The 17,188-nt window shown below is 48.2% G+C and overlaps 1 protein-coding gene across 1 annotated transcript in view; it reads left to right on the top strand.

Moving 5' to 3' along the window:
• CDC50A (cell division cycle 50 P4-ATPase accessory subunit A) overlaps positions 1 to 17,188 on the top strand; it is a 274,615-nt gene that overhangs the window by 81,076 nt on the left and 176,351 nt on the right. The window contains exon 2 of the mRNA XM_086926514.1: positions 12,452 to 12,562. Within this exon, the coding sequence (XP_086782640.1) occupies positions 12,452 to 12,562 (111 nt within the window). The remainder of the gene's footprint in view (positions 1 to 12,451; positions 12,563 to 17,188) is intronic.

Here is a 17,188-nt window from a genome sequence, read left to right as displayed (position 1 = left end):
GCTGTTTAATCATGTCTGCTTAAGAATTAGCTGAAGTTCACCGTCTCACTGCTGTTGCTGTACCTTCAGCTCCTCCAGCTCCTTGACTCGCGGCCGGGCTTGGCTCCACCAATCAACTCCACAAACGACCGGCCGGGCTTTTCTCCGCCGGTCCTACGACAGCCTACAACCCCCAGGATCGCTCGGGGCAAACGCAGACGCCACCACTGCGCGCGCCAGGAGGCGCATAAAGCAGCGTCAGGTCCCTCGAGGACGCGCGCGGGACGCGCCGGACGAAGCCCGGACAAAGGGCGGACAGTCTGTGACAGTCCGTGACTGACCGTAACTGGGCTGGGCCAGGATCCCTGCCTGTTCCTGCTGCGGTCTATCATTGTTACCTCTCAAGTAAGATCTATCGTTGTCAACATATCTTTGAAACCCTTGTCTATCTATTCAATTGGTAAACGCTTTTTGTTTGCCTGGCTTTGGGGTGACAGTCCTAGCCGACTTCTATCCCACTGTGTTCAACATGTCCAAGCAAAGGTCTTCTTCTGTACCTAATACTATAGACAATTACCTGGTCCAGGTTGTGAGTAAAATCAATAGCACAAGACGGATATCGCTGGGCTTGAGCTCACCACTTGTCATCTCTATGCAGAGTTCTCTGTTAGAACCTACTGTGTTAGAAGTTCCCATACAGGTACATAGCAGTGATACCTCAGTAACCGAGATATCCCCTGATGTTAACTTTTATTTAAATATATCCTCTGCTGCTAATCCAGACAACGATCCAGGTGACCAGTGAAACACGATAGAAGATAATTCCCCATCCCCTGTGTCTGTGCCTGCAACTAGAGCTATTAGAGCATGCAGAAAGGGTCAGAGCAAACTGGGTGGGTTACGCTCTAGTAGGAAAAGAACAGCGTCTCCACCGAAAAATACAGCCATAATAGAGGCGAACGGGGAACAAGGTGGGAAGGAGATATTAGGTGATGAACTGATCAAAAAGCTAGTGAGTATGATTGACTCCAAGATAAAACAATAATTAAACCATTGGTAGCCAAAATTGACCTACTAAGAGCTGAAGTAAATAGTCTAGGGGGACCGATAAACAAGACAGTGGAGGAGGTGGGTAACATACCAACTTTAGTCACAAATAGAGTTGTATCATCTACAAATATCCCTAGGGGTGGGACAGGGGGTAGTGATATCAGATCTGCCTCCCATACAACAGCCAGTAGACAAAGGTGCCCAGGTAACAGTCAATGAAGATTTACCACCAAATTCCACAGGGATGGGTGTAGACAAAGGCCCGGTCCAACTTATTGTGGAGGCCTCTCCTCTTGTTCTGGTCTTGGCCAATGTACCTCCCCTAAAACCAGGTCAAGTAGAATCTACTTCTTCTTTGATTAGCAAAGCATTCCACTGGCTATGTAATAATATGATGATATCCTCGAGGGGAAAACAGCAGCTAGCAGGGGAAATTACCATGGCAAGAAGGGTGGACTGGATAGGGAACAGCGTGAAAAAACTAAAAGGAGACTGTGTAGTTCTGCATTTCCTAAGTCCAGAAGTACTCCCTGAGCTTTTAAGATACATATTTCCCCCCCAACGTAGGAGTACCGAGATTGTTCCGCTAACCTTGGATTTTTTCTATAGGAGAGGTAGCACAGTGAATCCAAGTATATGAAAGACAAAGTGGAACTCGGTAACAAATAACTGGGGTAGGGGTGTACAACCTAGCGAATGGAGAATCAGCGTTGAAAATAGATTTGCGGCACTGTCAGACCTGAATGAATGTGATTGACTCGAGAGGGTAGGCAGTGTTGTGTTTAATGATCTGGCTGAGCTAAACATAACCTATACTTCTATTGTCGAGGATTTTGATTTTACAAATGTTACTTGCATGTCCCAAGGAAGATTAACAGGTGATACAATTTCACTAGCAAATAGCAAGGAGAATAAATTCACCGAGCTACCGTCCAATTCCACTGCAAAGCCTGAGTCTGAAGTGTGTGTTGTTGCTTCTACAGTGGGTGCTAACTTTGAGAACGCCTCTGTGAGGGTAGATGTTACTGATGTCATCTGTCATGAAGGCATGTCAACTGGAACTGAACAAGAACTATTAGAGGATAATATTTCGAATCCTTTTTTGATGAACCCGGATGGTATCATGGACAATGTGGGGAAACCGTTCTCATGGAACATTGCAGGCCTGGGCTCTAAACTGGACTCTGGAGAGTGGCTTCGATTTGTTAACTCTTTTGATCTATGTATATTCCAGGAGACTTGGTCATGTGAACCATCCTTTGCACAGGGATACTTGAACTATTCTGTGCCTGCATTAAAAGGCCCAAAAGGAAGACCAATTGGTGGTCTAACCCTTTGGGTCTGACAGTCCCTAAAATTAGATGTTAAAGTAAAAGAAACTAGCCACAGAGACATCCAACTAATTACAATGAATTCAGATATTCTGGGACCATTAGACATCTACAATGTTTATGTGAGGAGAACCAGGTGTGGGAGGTCAGAGGTTTTGGCGGCCTTGGGCTCCCTCCTTGATACTTACTCTCAAGATAATAATATTGTCATTGCAGGTAACTTTAACCGAACATTTGAACCCTTAGCCACAGACGACAATCTCATTGGGGATGAAGAGGATTGGCATTGGGGGGTCCCAAAACTAGAGTTGAAACCAGTTGTGCGCTGGACCGAGGATGTGATTAGTATGAATGCCTTATGCTTTGATAAAGGTTTAAGAGCATTAAACGGAAGGACGTCAAGTGAAAAAAATGGTTCTATGACATTTGACAATGGGCGGCACAAGAGCAGAATAGATTATGTACTCTGTAGCCTGAAACTATGGCCGCTGTTATGTGACATGGAGGTTGTGTGGAGGAGTGAGAGTGACCACAATCCTCTGTGTACACAACATAAATGGTGGTCATTGCCCAACAAGACCAGCGGCCTTACTGCCCTTGTTCCACATTTAATTGTCCCCACTAACGATATGCGTAGGTTGAGATGGATAAATGTTGCAACTAACCAACAGGCCATTGATAACATCAAAATTGAAGCTGATAAAGCGATATCAGCCATGGAACATATCAATTCTTCCAGTTTTGAGCTGAGTAGCCTAGCTGAAATCCACGATACCCTCTTTTGCACAATTAAAAACCACTTTTTGAAGCCTGTGAAGGGCAAGGGGGAGAGAGTTCACAAGAACGCAAAATGGTATAATGCCCATTGCAGGGATGCACAAAACGCCCTAGGTACTGCTTCAAAGGGTAGGGATACCATGGCTATTCAATCCGCTAGAAAGGAATATAAAGCCAGTATAGCGAACGCAAAGAAAGCCTGGGACGAGCATCACTGGTCCGAACTAAAAAGAGCTAGTGATAAGAAAGATTCTAAACTGTTTTGGAGCATTGTCAAATGGGGTGGTGAGGGGAAACCTGAACCCCCAAATAACAATGTTCCGGAAGAAGAGTGGGTAAAAATGTTTTAAAGTCGGTATGCTGAGATAAAACAGGTTACATCTACAGCGGACATAAGTTATACCCACTTCAAAGATAATTCCTTCAGTCTACAAGAAATTCTGGTGGCTCGGAGTACTGTGAATACCGGACGCGCGCCAGGCATAGATAGTGTTCCTGCTGATGTCTTTATTAATGATAAAGAACGTTGGTGTAAGTACATTTGCCTCCTTATTAACAATATTGCTAAGGGTGCCGAGGTACCGATATACTGGCAGGGAGCAATAATTATACCAGTGTTTAAGAAAGGTGACCGATCTCAGCCCGGCAATTACAGGCCAATAAGCCTTATTGACACCATGCAAAAGATAATAGGGCGTGTGATGTCACCGTTTCAAGCGGGATTCCGTAGGTCCACAAGTACTGTGGATCAGGTTTTCCGCTTCAACGTACTGCAATGGAAGACCGTGGTGCTGGGCGGGGGTAGCCTATATGCAGCTTTTGTCGACTTGCGGGCTGCCTTGGATCTAGTGCCACGGTCGAAGCTGTGGTCTGTTCTTAAGAACCTGGGTGTACCTGAAGATTTATTGACATTGATAATGCGGCTCCACGAAGCAACATTCTCTAGAATCCAGTGGGGGGGACAGGGCATGGTGACAGCGGACTTCCCGGTTGAGCGGGGCGTCCGGCAAGGCTGCTCAATGGCCCCCACTCTTTTTACACTGTTTATTAACGGTGTTGTATCCCGCATGGTATCCGCGGAGTTTGATGCTCCTTCATTAGCTGGTACAAAAATACCAATTTTAATGTTCGCGGACGATACGCTCATCCTATCAAAGACCTCAAGTGGTCTACAGCGTGCATTGGCTATCTTTGATCTATTTTGCGGTGAGCATGGTCTGCAGGTCAATGTGACCAAAACAAAACTTCTGATTTTTAATCCCCATCCCAGCATTAAATCTAAAATCATTATGAATGGTCGGCCTTTAGAAGTGGTGAACATTTTTTCTGTAAAATTTTTATTTAGAGTTTGCAGGAAAAAAAGAAAGGAAAGGAGAAAAACTTATACAAGCGACAATTCCGCATTATTCCCCACACAGGGGGTGCAGTAGGAAGCTCAAAGAAAAAGGGGGAGGTTGCTAAGGTGGGGTAGTATAGCAGTGCAAAAAAGGAAAGAAGTTCTGTTCGCAAGTCCAACCCTTGCCAAAGGAACTCAGATCTATTCCTGGTCAATTGTCCGGCAATAGGAATAGTGCTATGAAAGGCTTCGAGGCTAACAACCCCCATGGCTATGCTGTGCCGCAACTGTGAACATTCCCAAATACCCAGCAGGCCCTTCCAGTGCTCCATGTAGCGGGGACGCGGAGAGATCGTAGTGGCCAGCAGTAGCCCGTATAGGAAGGAAATCGTCCCCTTCATAGTGGAGGTGCGCAAAAGAAAGGCCTCAAATGGTGAAAGTGGCCGGGTAGCGGCGTCTCCTATTCCCGCCTATGTCGTCCAGTGGAGAAGTTGATTATGGCGGAAGCGTTCAGTGGGCGGGATCCCATAGTCACGCATGCAGTTGTGGAATGTGAGGGGTGCCGTTCCATGGAACAAGTGTGTAAGCGCTCTACAGCCTCCCTCTCTCCATAATCTGAAGGGTCCCTCCTGTATCGCTGGTGGGAAGGCAGGGTTGAAGTGAATGGGAGTAAAGGGAGACGGAAACGTGGTCCAGCGTTCATCGCTGGAGACCGTATCCCACACCTTCAGAACTGTGCTAGTAGGGCTGCTTGTGTAAGCATTCCTGGGCCTGTCCACCTTCGGTTTCCAGGCCAAGTCCCAGATCGACCTCCCAGCCACACTTCTATCCATATGGAGCCAGTGTTTCTCTGAGAGCTGCTGGGACTATTCCACCAGTACTCGCAGCTGTGCTGCTTTATAGTACAAATGCATGTCAGGGAACACCACCCCTCCCTCCTTCCGCGGTCGTCGCAGTGTCATGAAGGAGAAGCGTGCCCGTCCACCCTGCCAAACAAATCTCAGCATTAGGGTTTTGAGGCGCCGAAAAAAGTCCATCTCTATCGGGATGGGGAGGGCCTGGAAAAGATAAAGAAACTTGGGCAGGAGAACCATCTTAAGAGCATGGATCCTGCCAAGCCAGGAGATAAACTTCGGCTTCCACCGGTCCAGGTCCGCTCGTACCGCAGCTAGCATTGGGGGGGAAGTTAGCTGAAAATAACAATCCTATGGTAGGTGTCAGTTGAACTCCCAGGTACAACAGAGGCAGACGCCCTTGGCAATGCCGTGAGTAAGCGCACCCGCTCCACTTCTGCCGGAGGAAGAGTCTGGTTCAGTATGTATGATTTGTCAAAGTTGACTTTGAACCCAGCCACCTCTTCGAATTCAGACAGCACCGTTTGAATATGCGGCAACGATTAAGCCGGATCCCCCACCGACAACAGCACATCGTCCGCAAAGAGGGAAATTTTATGCTGTTCACCCGTGAATGGAAGACCCTTGATCTGTTCCCTCTCCTGTATTGCAAGCGCCAGGTGTTCGATACCCAAGGCAAAGAGGAGGGGGGAGAGAGGACATCCCTGCCTCGTTCCCCGTCAGTGAGGGAAACAGGCTGACCGATGCCCGTTAACTACCACCCTAGAGCTGGGGCTGCTGTAATTCGCCTGGATCATTGTTATGAACTGGCGTGAAAAGCCAAAGGCGGCCAGAGTGCGAAACAGAAACTCCCAATCAACACGATCAAAAGCCTTCTCCGCATCCAGCCCCACCAGCACTGCCGGAATGCGGAACCTGGTGGCTTTCTCTATCAGGTGTATCACCCGCCTCAAGTTGTCATGTGTCTGCCGACCCTTAATGAACCCGGATTGGTCCGGGTGGATGATGGCCGGCATCAGGCCCTGGAGCCTGCGGGCAATGATAGGAGTACAATTTAGCATCCTTAAGGAGTGCTATCGGGCGATACGACGAGCACTTGGAAGGGTCCTTCCCCAGCTTGGGAAGCAAGGTGATCATGGCCTCGGCCATAGTCCCAGAAGTCTGCCCAGTTACTGCCATTTCATTGAAAAGGGAGACCAGATAGTCACTCAATTCCGTCACGAACGATTTGTAGAAGAGAGCAGTGTAGCCGTCCGGGCCCGGCGCCTTATGGGGCTTCAGGGCCTTAGTAGCCTCCAACACCTCCGTTCTGGAAATGGGGGCTGCCAAAAGGTCATTCCACTCTCTAGATACCTGCGGCAAGGGAAGATTTGCCAGTAACTCGTCCTGGGCACCCTGATCTAAAGAGTCGCCCTCGTAAAGTGCAGTGTAGAATCGGCCAAAGATGTCCGCCTTATCCTCGTCCCGGTGCTGTAGGGTTCCCCCAGAGTCCTGAATCCCCCCAATGTATTCCTTCTCCCTTTTTTCTCGGAGCTGACGGTGCCTGCCCACCTTATTCCCCTGCGAGTATGATACGCGCCGCAACCGCAGGAGGGTGAACTCAGCCCTATTGGTGTAATGAGCCTTTAACTTTCCCTGGACCGCTGTCAGAAGTCGGAGGGTTACCCGAGACGGGTTCGACTTGTGTGCCTGTTCCAAGACTGCGAGCTCTGCCTCCAAATCTTCCCGTTCCTTCCTCCGCAATTTATTGAGGTTTGCATTGAGGCCCCTCAGTGAGGCCTTGCAGGCGTCCCAGGTGGTGAACACTGCTGTGTCCGATACCGGGTTAAGAGACAGGAAGTCCCTGATAGCCTTCCGTAGCTCCTTACATGAGGTATCATCTCTGATGAGCGCAGCCGGAAAATACCATTTCCGTATGCCATCTCCCCCCACCGACCAATGCAGCACGAGGACCAGTAAGCTATGATCTGATACGGAGAGTGGAAAAACCCTTGAATCATGGACATCTCCCCTGAGGGCTTGGCTCAAAAATATATGGTCTATGCGGCAGTAGGACTGGTGGACGTGGGAAAAGAAGGTATAATCCCGGGCCTGAGGGTGCAAGGAGCGCCAGCCATCAATCAAACCTAGCTCACCCACCTGGCATTTCAATTCAGCTGAAAAGACACCGGAGTCCGCCCTCTGAGCGCGGGAGCTGTCCAAGTCTTTGTCCCAGACCATGTTGAAGTCACCCAGTAAGAACAAATGCCCCTCAACAAAGTCCCCCACTTTATCCAACAGGCCCTGGAGAAATTTATTCTGCTGGGCATTGGGTACATACACCACCACAAACGTGCATAATCGGCCGTATAACAACCCTTTGACCATCAACCAGCGACCTTCCTTATCACAACACACCCCCACAGGTTGGAAATGGAGGGATGCCCGAAAGAGAAGAGCCACCCCCCTATGCTTGGTAGGGGCAGAAGACCTGTAGATGAGGGGAAAGTGTTTGTCGGAGCCGTAGCTCATCTTTGCGCGCCAAATGGGTCTCCTGGAGACCCACCACATCTAAGTTATGGTCAGACAAGTAGTTCTATAGTTTTTGGCGTTTCTGCGGGGAGTTGAGACCCTTCACATTCTACGTGCCAATGCTAAGAGGCATGGGAAAACATCAGGCTTCGCCGCCTTGCAATCGCAATTTCAACAAACCCTCGCCCCCTCCCCGCCAAAAACATCCAGACATACCCTCTCGCCCCAGCCCCCTCCTGCGTGGTCCCAACAGACCCCTCTCCCCCCCCCCCACGTCCCTCGTCCGCTCCAGGCCCCATGGACCCCAGAACACCTGCCCCACTGCATCAACGGGGAGTTCCTAGACAAGAAAGAACACCTGGGGCTGCCTCTGTGCAGAAACATGGTATACAAATGCCCATGGAATGCCCCTCTAGGGGGAACAAAACTCACAGCAAGCATCCACCGGCCACCACCACCACCCAACCCACCCCAACCCAACCCAATCCAATCCCCAACTACCCCCCCATACCCACCAACCCCCACCCCCCCAACAAACCAACCAACCATAGCAATATACTCAACAGTCCCAAAGGATAGTAGTCCGAAGAGACCTCCTCCTGCTGGGGTCGGGACACCACTGACAGGTCCCCAAGGGCCACGGTCCGGGGCGTCTCCTCAAAAAGTACAAAAATACCCTCGGTACCGGAGTTCATGTGTCCCTCCGGCGCCGTCCGCCATCGGCCCAAGAATTAGGCCGCTCCGGAGCTCTGCTGGGAAGACGCCGATGTCACTGAGGCCACAGAAGCCACTGCCTCTCCTCTCTCCTGCTGGCTAAACGTAAGATCAGGCCTCCTGCGATCCGTCCCCGAACCCACTCTGTGCCACAAGGAGGACTGTCGTCGTCTCCGCGATGGTGAATTGCCAGCCGCCGGTGATGGAGTCGAGTCGTCAAGGCCCAGAAGCTCTTTCGCCACTTGGAGTGAACGGATTTCCGCCAGCCTGTTTTGCCACCTAAAGGTGATGCGGAAGGGATGACCCCACGAATAAGAAATGTTGCGCTCTTTCAAAAAGGTGGTCACTGGACGGAACTCGCGCCTCTTCTGGAGCGTCGAAGCTGCTAAGTCTTGATAAAGTTGAGGACGGTGCTCTCGGAATCGCAGAGACGGACTGTCCCGCGCCTTCCACAGGATACGCTCCTTGAGTTGGAAATCGTGCACGCGGACCAAAATGTCAGGGGGCGGCCCTCCATCCCGTCTGGGCAAACCCACCCTGTGGACCCTGTCCATCCTGATATCGCTCAAGTCCTCCTCGTCGAGAATCTGCAAGAAAAGTGCCTGCACATAGCCTCGCAAGTTGCCCGCCTCACCATCCCACGGCACCGCACGTATGCGGATGTTGTTCTGACGGGAACGGTTCTCCAGATCCTCCGCGTGGGCCTGGAGGTCCAGATTCTGCTCCGTAAGGTGGAGCACATCTTGTTGCAGTTGGTGTACATCGTTCGCCACGCTCAGGTCATGGTCCTCCAGGGTAGCCACGCGCTCTCCGATGCTGTCCACGTCCCTGCGTACGTCATGAAGATCCGACGCCATTTGAGCCTGGAGCTCAGATATGTCCTCCTTTATAGATGCGAATAGCTCCGTCATAAAGGCCTTGGTAGCTGGGGCCTCATCGTCCTTCTGCCCGGATGAAGCGCTGGGACCAGGTGATGGCGGTTGTTGGGAACCCTTGGGCTGGCCATCCTTGCCGGGTTTCCCTTTGCGCACCGTAGTGGACATCGTTGAGCCTCTGTGCCGTCGGGGCCCAATCCAAAGCAGGGGGTCACCTTGCAGCAAAAAGCAGCTTCGCCCAAGTGCCAGCACTCTGTCCCAATCCGGGATACAACCCCTGTGCTCACCGTCTCTCCCACGGAGCCTACGTTGGTGTCGGTGCTGTAGGCGGTATATGGCATCACCATTCCAAGCCCCCCGTGAAGGACCGCACCGGGTCCCATTGGGGACAGTCCAAGGTCCACGATTGCTGACCCCAGACCTTAGCTGCGCTGCCGCCCTCGAGCCCGCTGTACCTCAATGCAGGGAAGAGCTCTATGACCAGGTGACCTCCACTCCCTGCAGCATCACCAATTCAGAGTCTAATCGCCGCAAGTCGCGGGGCCCAGCTCCAAAGTCTGAGCAGTGGGCTCTCCCCGTGAAGTGCTATCCAGCACTAGCCGTCACCTCAAAAGTGCTGTGTCCCCAATATCCAAGCCACCTGTCCTCACACTGCGGGAGGGGGGGGGGGGGGGGGGGGGGGGAGGTGTACTCCAAAATGGCCGGCCAGGCTGCCGAATGTCAGCCACTCACCGAATCCATACACTGCGCCCAGCCTCTCCGGGTGTTCAGTGAGGTCAGCAATAGGGTGGGCCTCAGCGCCCTATTCCGCCCCTTCGCGGCGACCAGGCTGCAGTCCCCGGCCTCGCGTAGTCCGTGCGGCCGGAAGGCCGGATCGTATCTCTCCGGACCCTGCCCCCCGCTCCGGCCAGGAGCCGCCGCTATGTCCGGGCCAAGTCTCCGCCTCACCGGGTAGCCAAGCGCTCTTCTTCTCGCCCCACTGCACGTTCCAATCTTCCTCCGCCACTAGGCCGCAAGCCCCGGGGTCGCATACCCCGCCGGCCGGAAGGCGCGGCCCCTCAGTATTCCGGGCCTCACCGCTTCACCGCCGCCAACAACTACAGCTGCGATCAGCCCGAGGAAGGGACCGGGACCCCGCCTGACGCTCTGGGTGATCCCACTCGGCCCTCCAGAGCAGCCGCGGCCCTCAGTACTCTCCGACAAGGCCGCAGTCCCCCAGGCCCACAATGCTGCCGCTGGACCTTGTGGTACGCCCGCTGCAGATGCGGCACCTTTCCCGGGGTGCCTCTGCAGCCAGCTGGGAACGCCTCCAGGGGCTACAGGTGCATCCGGGGAGCCGTGAAAGAGCCCGGAACAGGTGCTTTACAAAGCTATGAGAGGCCCGGCGCCGGAGGGACACAAAGCACGTCCTACTCCGCCGCCATCCTGGCCACGCCCCCGTGGTGAACATTTTTACTTATCTGGGTATTCACATCTCAAATAAGAACGGATGGAGCAAACATATAGATATAGCTACATTGAGGCACAGGCAACTATCAGGTGCTATCAGTTCCGAGCATAGAAAGTCCCTGACTAAACCTATAAAGCCTGCTTTGCAGGTATATGAGGCAAAGGCTCTTGGCTCTGCACTACATGGTGCTGAGCTATGGGGTTTCGAGAAGGTGGCTGCCCTACAAATCTTGGAAAACAAATTCTTCCGGGCTATAACTGGTGTCCCGAAAAGTATTCCCTTGCTGCCCCTCAGGTACGACTTGGGCAGAAAAGCGGTTACAGACTTGTTCAGACTTCGACCGATTCTGTACTGGAGAAGGCTCTGGACTACGCCTGAGCTTTCCCATTATGCTGAGGGTTTTTAGACATCATCAAAGCGGATATATTCCATAAAAACGGGTGGCTTAAATCCTTGAAAGCAATCTTGAATGAGCTTGGAATGGGTTGCTTTGGTCAGACCCAGCTGGAGCAATATTCCCTACTAAAAGTGTTCTGAAAGAAATTTATTGGGAAAAGGTAGCCTCTAGGGGTTGGAGTAGCACTAGTTTAGGATCTATGACTGAAGGATTCTTAGAGTCTAAGTTGTACCCTTCCCTGGAACCCTACTGGGATAGTATAACGAGACCTGGAGACAGAAAACTTCTATTCCAATTGAGAGCAGGTTCACTCCCTCTTAGATTTCTGACAGCTAAATGGGAAGGTGGTTTGAGTGCTAGCTGCCCTGTTTGTGGTTCCTCTAATGAAACTACGGGCCATTTTTTATTTTCTTGCACAGCCTATTAGGACCCAAGACGTGTATGGTTAAAACCGATGTGCAAGAACTTAGGGACTACCAGTAGCACAGTTGCCTTGCGTATTATATGCAACAGCAGTGAGATATGGATATTAATAGCAACTGCCAAATAACTTGGATGGGCATGGTCGATGAGATAGAGACTGCTAGTCATTTGACTATTCTCTGTCTGGGTAAACTGTTCGTATGTTCTGTCTATGTTTTTATTTCCATTTTGTTAGACCTGGGTGTTTTTTTTAACTATTAGTACAGTTGCCTTGCGTATTATATGTACTAATAGTGAGATATGGATATTATTAGCAACTGCTAAATACCTCGGAAGGGTATGGTTGATCAGACAGAGACTGCTAGTCATTTGACTATTCTCTGTCTGGGCAAACTGCCCGTATAATCTGTCCATGTTTTTATTATAAATTTGTTAGACCTGGGTGTTTTTTAACTCTTTTTAACTATTTTTAAAATAACTTTTGACGTATGACATTCTTCAAAATTGGAACTGTATACTGAGTCATAAATTGTAAATAGTATGCTTTATCTTTTTAATATAATTGATTGACAATTTAATTGTATTTTTAAAATTGAGACTGTTCTTGCTTTTATGAGTGAAATCTCGAATAAAGCATATTTTGACTTCACTTGACTTGTAAACCACAGACTTCACTCCCACTCCAGTAAGTACATATCATGAGGGTGTATGTGTCCTGTGAAGATTGACGACTGTCATTCTCTCTACCTTTCAGATTGATTATACAGGAATAGACCCTTCAAGTGAATGCCACACATGTCGAAATGCCCTTTGGAACGACACGTGCAATTGCACCATGAACTTCACCCTGGATCAGCCTTTTGAGGTGAGTCTTTCTTTCGTGTGCCAGAGGGCCAGTTTCAAAGTGTACATCACAGCCTGCATTCTGCAAATAAACTCTTCTTTTTAGTCTAAAATGTGTGTTCAGTACTGTGTCCTTTTTGCATCTAGCCCGCCACTTATTACGTGTTTTTTTGCTTTTCATTTGAAATGCCATAATGGGTTAATAAGACACTAGCGATCATTGTGCTGTTTGAAATGTTAAATGAAACCATGCTATTTTCCTTTTCATTCCTAAGGTTTCAACATATTGCCGTTTCTCCAAAATCTCCATTAATCATCTTGTACTAAAGAATTTTATCTGCACAGACGTTCCAGAAAGAAAGATAGAAATCAAAATGTGATAATTTCTTTTAAACCAGAATAATATCGAAAATGATATAAATTATATAAAGGCAAACCTTTTACTTAAATCTCAAGATCAAACGTGTTGTACTGAAAAGTATTGAACATGCACAATTTAAAAAGCACAATAATAAAATATTTTAATATAAGCAAAATACTTTAAGATATTTAAAACCGCCTTAGTGCGCAACAGCAGGAACACACACTTTGGTTCATGATTTCCCATTAGCAATCACTGTTGTGGAAGTATTGCTAGTTAGAATTCTTGTATATATACCCGTCTGTAGTTCGAAACTCATACGTTGGTTTAGTGGCATGTTTAGCTGTAGATACACATGCTGTGCATACTCATACCATCTAGTGGTTGGGCTCGGACATGCATGAGTTGTTAGGTCTCAAGATCTATCAATGCGCATGCGCATTGAGCGGAGCGAGATATAAAGGGGCCTGAACAGAGCTTACCGAGATCGGGCGATTCCATGCTGTGCCCGTGAAAAGCTCACTCAATGCGCATGTGCATTGCCATAAAAAGCGTGTGCACAGACACCAGCCTCCCTCCCAAACTCATCCCCCAGCGTGCGCTGTGCCAACAAGCCTTTGAAGTGAAGCTTAGCTTCACTTCAAAGGTATCCGCTACCCCCGCCCCCTGCTTCACACCTTTCTCGCATTTCTCCTCCCTCGCCTCCCTCGCCCTTCAGCGTGCCTTCAGCCTCCATCCTTTCTTTCCCTCTTCCTTGTCTTTAATTTGTTTTCTTTGTTAGTGTTAGTCTTCCTTTTACCTTTACGGTGTTGTGCATCTGAGCAACTACAGTGCAACTTTTAGATTTATTATTTCTCTTAAACTTTTACCGCGTTTGGGATTTTATTTTTGTGTGCATTTCTGGTGTCGGTATTTACTGTACATTTACGCTTATTTCCTATACACTTACTGTCTTACCCAATCCTGTACGTGTTCATGAACAGCTTGGTTGCTGCTGTTTTCCCCTAGGACTCTATTGCGGCACTCTCAGTTGCAAGGCGATAAACATAGCACATTCTGTCAGACCGGCATCGGAAGCCGCCGCCAAATGGATTTGTGTAGAGCAAACTACAATCCCCCTACCCAACAACCCAGCTAGTCACTTGAACAACCTCGTGTAATACTCAATGCGTTTGTAGACGTACATGAAAACAAAAAGATTTGTTTCCAACTTAAATGTGCACCCATCAATTAAGCATTTCTTTTCGCAGTATTCGGAGAAAAAAAATGTGTGTGCAATTTCTATGCTTTTGATTTCTTTCCCTCTCACCTCCTCAAAAGAGACCCCCTCCCCCAGTCTCCAACTGGATGACGTTGGTATTGAATTACGAAAAGTTTCATCTGTGAATAGCAGACAAAAAACCCGGCATTTAATTACAGTGTTGGGGATTACTGCTGTTTACACCTAGAAAGACAGAAGATTAACGTGAGCGAAAATCGGTTCAAAAGTGCTATGATTATATAAATAAATGATATTGTAGCCCTCCACATGCAATATAATTTATTTATATAACACTGCATACCACTTACAGTTCCAAGGTCAAAAGTTGCTCAGCCCTGGCCCTTTCTGGCCTGCTTTTCGCAGCCAATGCTTCTTTATGCTCTAGGCAGCCCAGGTTGTAACGTTCACAAAAGACTTGTTTTTTTAAACGCAGCGCTTACAAACATAGACAGCATACACAAAAGCTTTCTCAAAATACAGCATGAGAGAATTCTTCACACACACGGACACACACGCACACACTCACACACAGACACACACACGCATGCACTTGCAAACAGACTCACATGCATGCACTCACATACACACACCCACATACTCACACTCACATGAATACTCCCACTCAGACTCACACAACTAGCACAACTAGCGGAATCCAAGGAGTGTTATGTTTTCCCATCACAAGGAAAGCATGTGCAGCACATTTTCTGCCACATACAAGAAATATCACAAACTCTTGCGTAGGATGTATTTTTATGTTATTTTGTATGCTAAAGTACTCAGAGAATAGAAGAGTAATTACATTCTTAGTTCCCCTAGAGCTTTGACAAGGACATTCTCTGCCTTTTCCAGGAGCAGTTAAATGTGTTTCTTCTTTGCCGCTATGCAACCACACAAATGGCCAAATAGCTGATGCCGCTTCACAATTAATTTGAAAAAAAACCTCTCCGTAAGTCAGGAGACAGGCAGGAAAGGCTACAAAAAGAAGGTAGCAAGCCTCGCCTGGCAGCAGTGTATTAAGGGGAGCTATTTTTGGTTCATTAAAATGAGCGATCACGCACTAGTGGTCTGTGACCAGTTCTTTGCCTGGATAACCTTGATCCAACTTTTGCTCATGACCAGGATTATGATGCATCAACCTTCTTGTTATTTTGCCACTAACTTTACCAAGAAGTGGGCTACACTATGGTAACATCACTCAGTGCTTTATGTTATCTTGGATGTCAGAGAAACGACAGCCTTCCCCCTTTTAAACCAGCTGGCTTCATTGCCAAGCTTGTTTCCTTAGTATTGTGACAGCGGAGGTTCCTAAGTATTGAGTACTCCCCAAGGCTTTATGCAGCTCGGTTTCATGTAAAATGAGCGAGTGAGTGAATACTCCCACTCAGACACACACGCACACAACTAGCACAACTAGCGGCAGGCTGAAACACAAAGTAAATAATAAATAAAAAACAACATGTAATCTTTATGACAGGAATTACACTGCCACTGACAAAGGTAAACAAAAGTTAGCTCAGGATCTGCAACACTGCATGTTCTTCTCTTCTCTCAAGTTTGACTTGCAACTGTGGGGAGGGGGCGATGTATTCGCCATAGCACTTCCACCACATAATCTGGAAGCATTTATCACCCCGCCCTCCCTCTCCCCATTGTTCGGCTCCCATTTCCTGTAAAGTTCAATTCACAGTTTCTGTATTTTGTGGTCGCCTTTACATAGTGCATTACACAGTGAGTTACAGCCCTCAGTTCACGACAGGCGTCACTGTTTCAAGCTGTTTTCAAACTTTCAAGCTTTATTACAAATCACAAAAAAGATGTTAATATTTCACTTCTGTTCTTGGATTTTCGTCACAATAAAAAACACTGAATATAATCTTCACAAAAGTTATTTACAAAAGTTTAAGCTATTGCCATTACAAATTAAATAAATTATTTAACAATTAATTTAACAAAAAAATAAAAGCCATTGTTATTTGTAATATTAATACATCTAAGCCACGTAAATAAAAAACATGTTGCATTACAAATGCTATAGGTGTCACATTTGCGAAAGTTATAACTATTGGCATTGTAAATGACAGAGCTATTAATTTAGCTATTTTAACAAACACATAAATAAAAAACAAATTAATTTATAAGACCAATAGCTCAAACTTTCCTAATTCGAGACCTATTGCATTTCCAATGCTTGTTCCTCCAAGAAGTCTTTCGAGTTACGAGGTATAATGACTCTTCCTATTACTGGTAATGCACATGGGCATCCACTCCATTGTTAGATATTTTTTTTCTGCCATCCAGTTTAGACTAGTTTCCACTGAGCTCTGGGCCGAATCCTCCTTGCGATGTTTATCGTCGTACGTTTCAGGACTTTCCGTTTCAGTTGATAAAAGCAATTGTTGTTGGCTGCCGGTTCGGTGTAGTCTCGACCTTAATCGGGCTCAACGATCAGGTGTTATTCGATGCCCCTCCTGAGTTGGGAGTCTGAAACAAATGAAACTCAGGATGCCCATCCATGGAAATGTGGACCAGGAGTAAATCATCCCTCAATCTACAACCTGTCCTCATCAAGCTTAGGCCAACCACATCCCTCTAGGGGATTGGGTGTCGAGCCCAGAAGCCCACGCCAGGCTTTCAGTCCGCCACGGACTGAAAGCCATGGTCAGCAACAAACGGGTATTCTATCCAACTCAGTCAGCCTTCGGCACCAAACCAGCTGCTAAAGATCGGACCTCCGGCGCTGGCAACACCTTCGACAATGACCACTCCAACGGTGCCCTCGAAGCCCATCTCAGCGCCAAAATCTTACCTCTGCACCAGCAGAACACTAAACACCTTTGGCGCGAAGCGCCCAAAGCCCCATCCTCTGCTGTATCCAAGGACCCAGAGCAACCCATCGTGCAGCGTGTACAGGAGGAGCTTGACACTCAGCAGAGCCAGATTCTCATTCACTGAGAGACTGGCAAGATCGTTATTCAAACCCCTCCATAGGCTCAGAACTTTGTTCCTCACAAGAAGAAGCTGAC

This window comes from Lissotriton vulgaris, chromosome 6, assembly GCF_964263255.1.
Source record: "Lissotriton vulgaris chromosome 6, aLisVul1.2, whole genome shotgun sequence".
NCBI classification, from domain to species: Eukaryota; Metazoa; Chordata; class Amphibia; order Caudata; family Salamandridae; genus Lissotriton; species Lissotriton vulgaris.
Note: the sequence above shows the minus strand (reverse complement) of the source record. Positions and strands in the feature narration are given on the sequence as shown.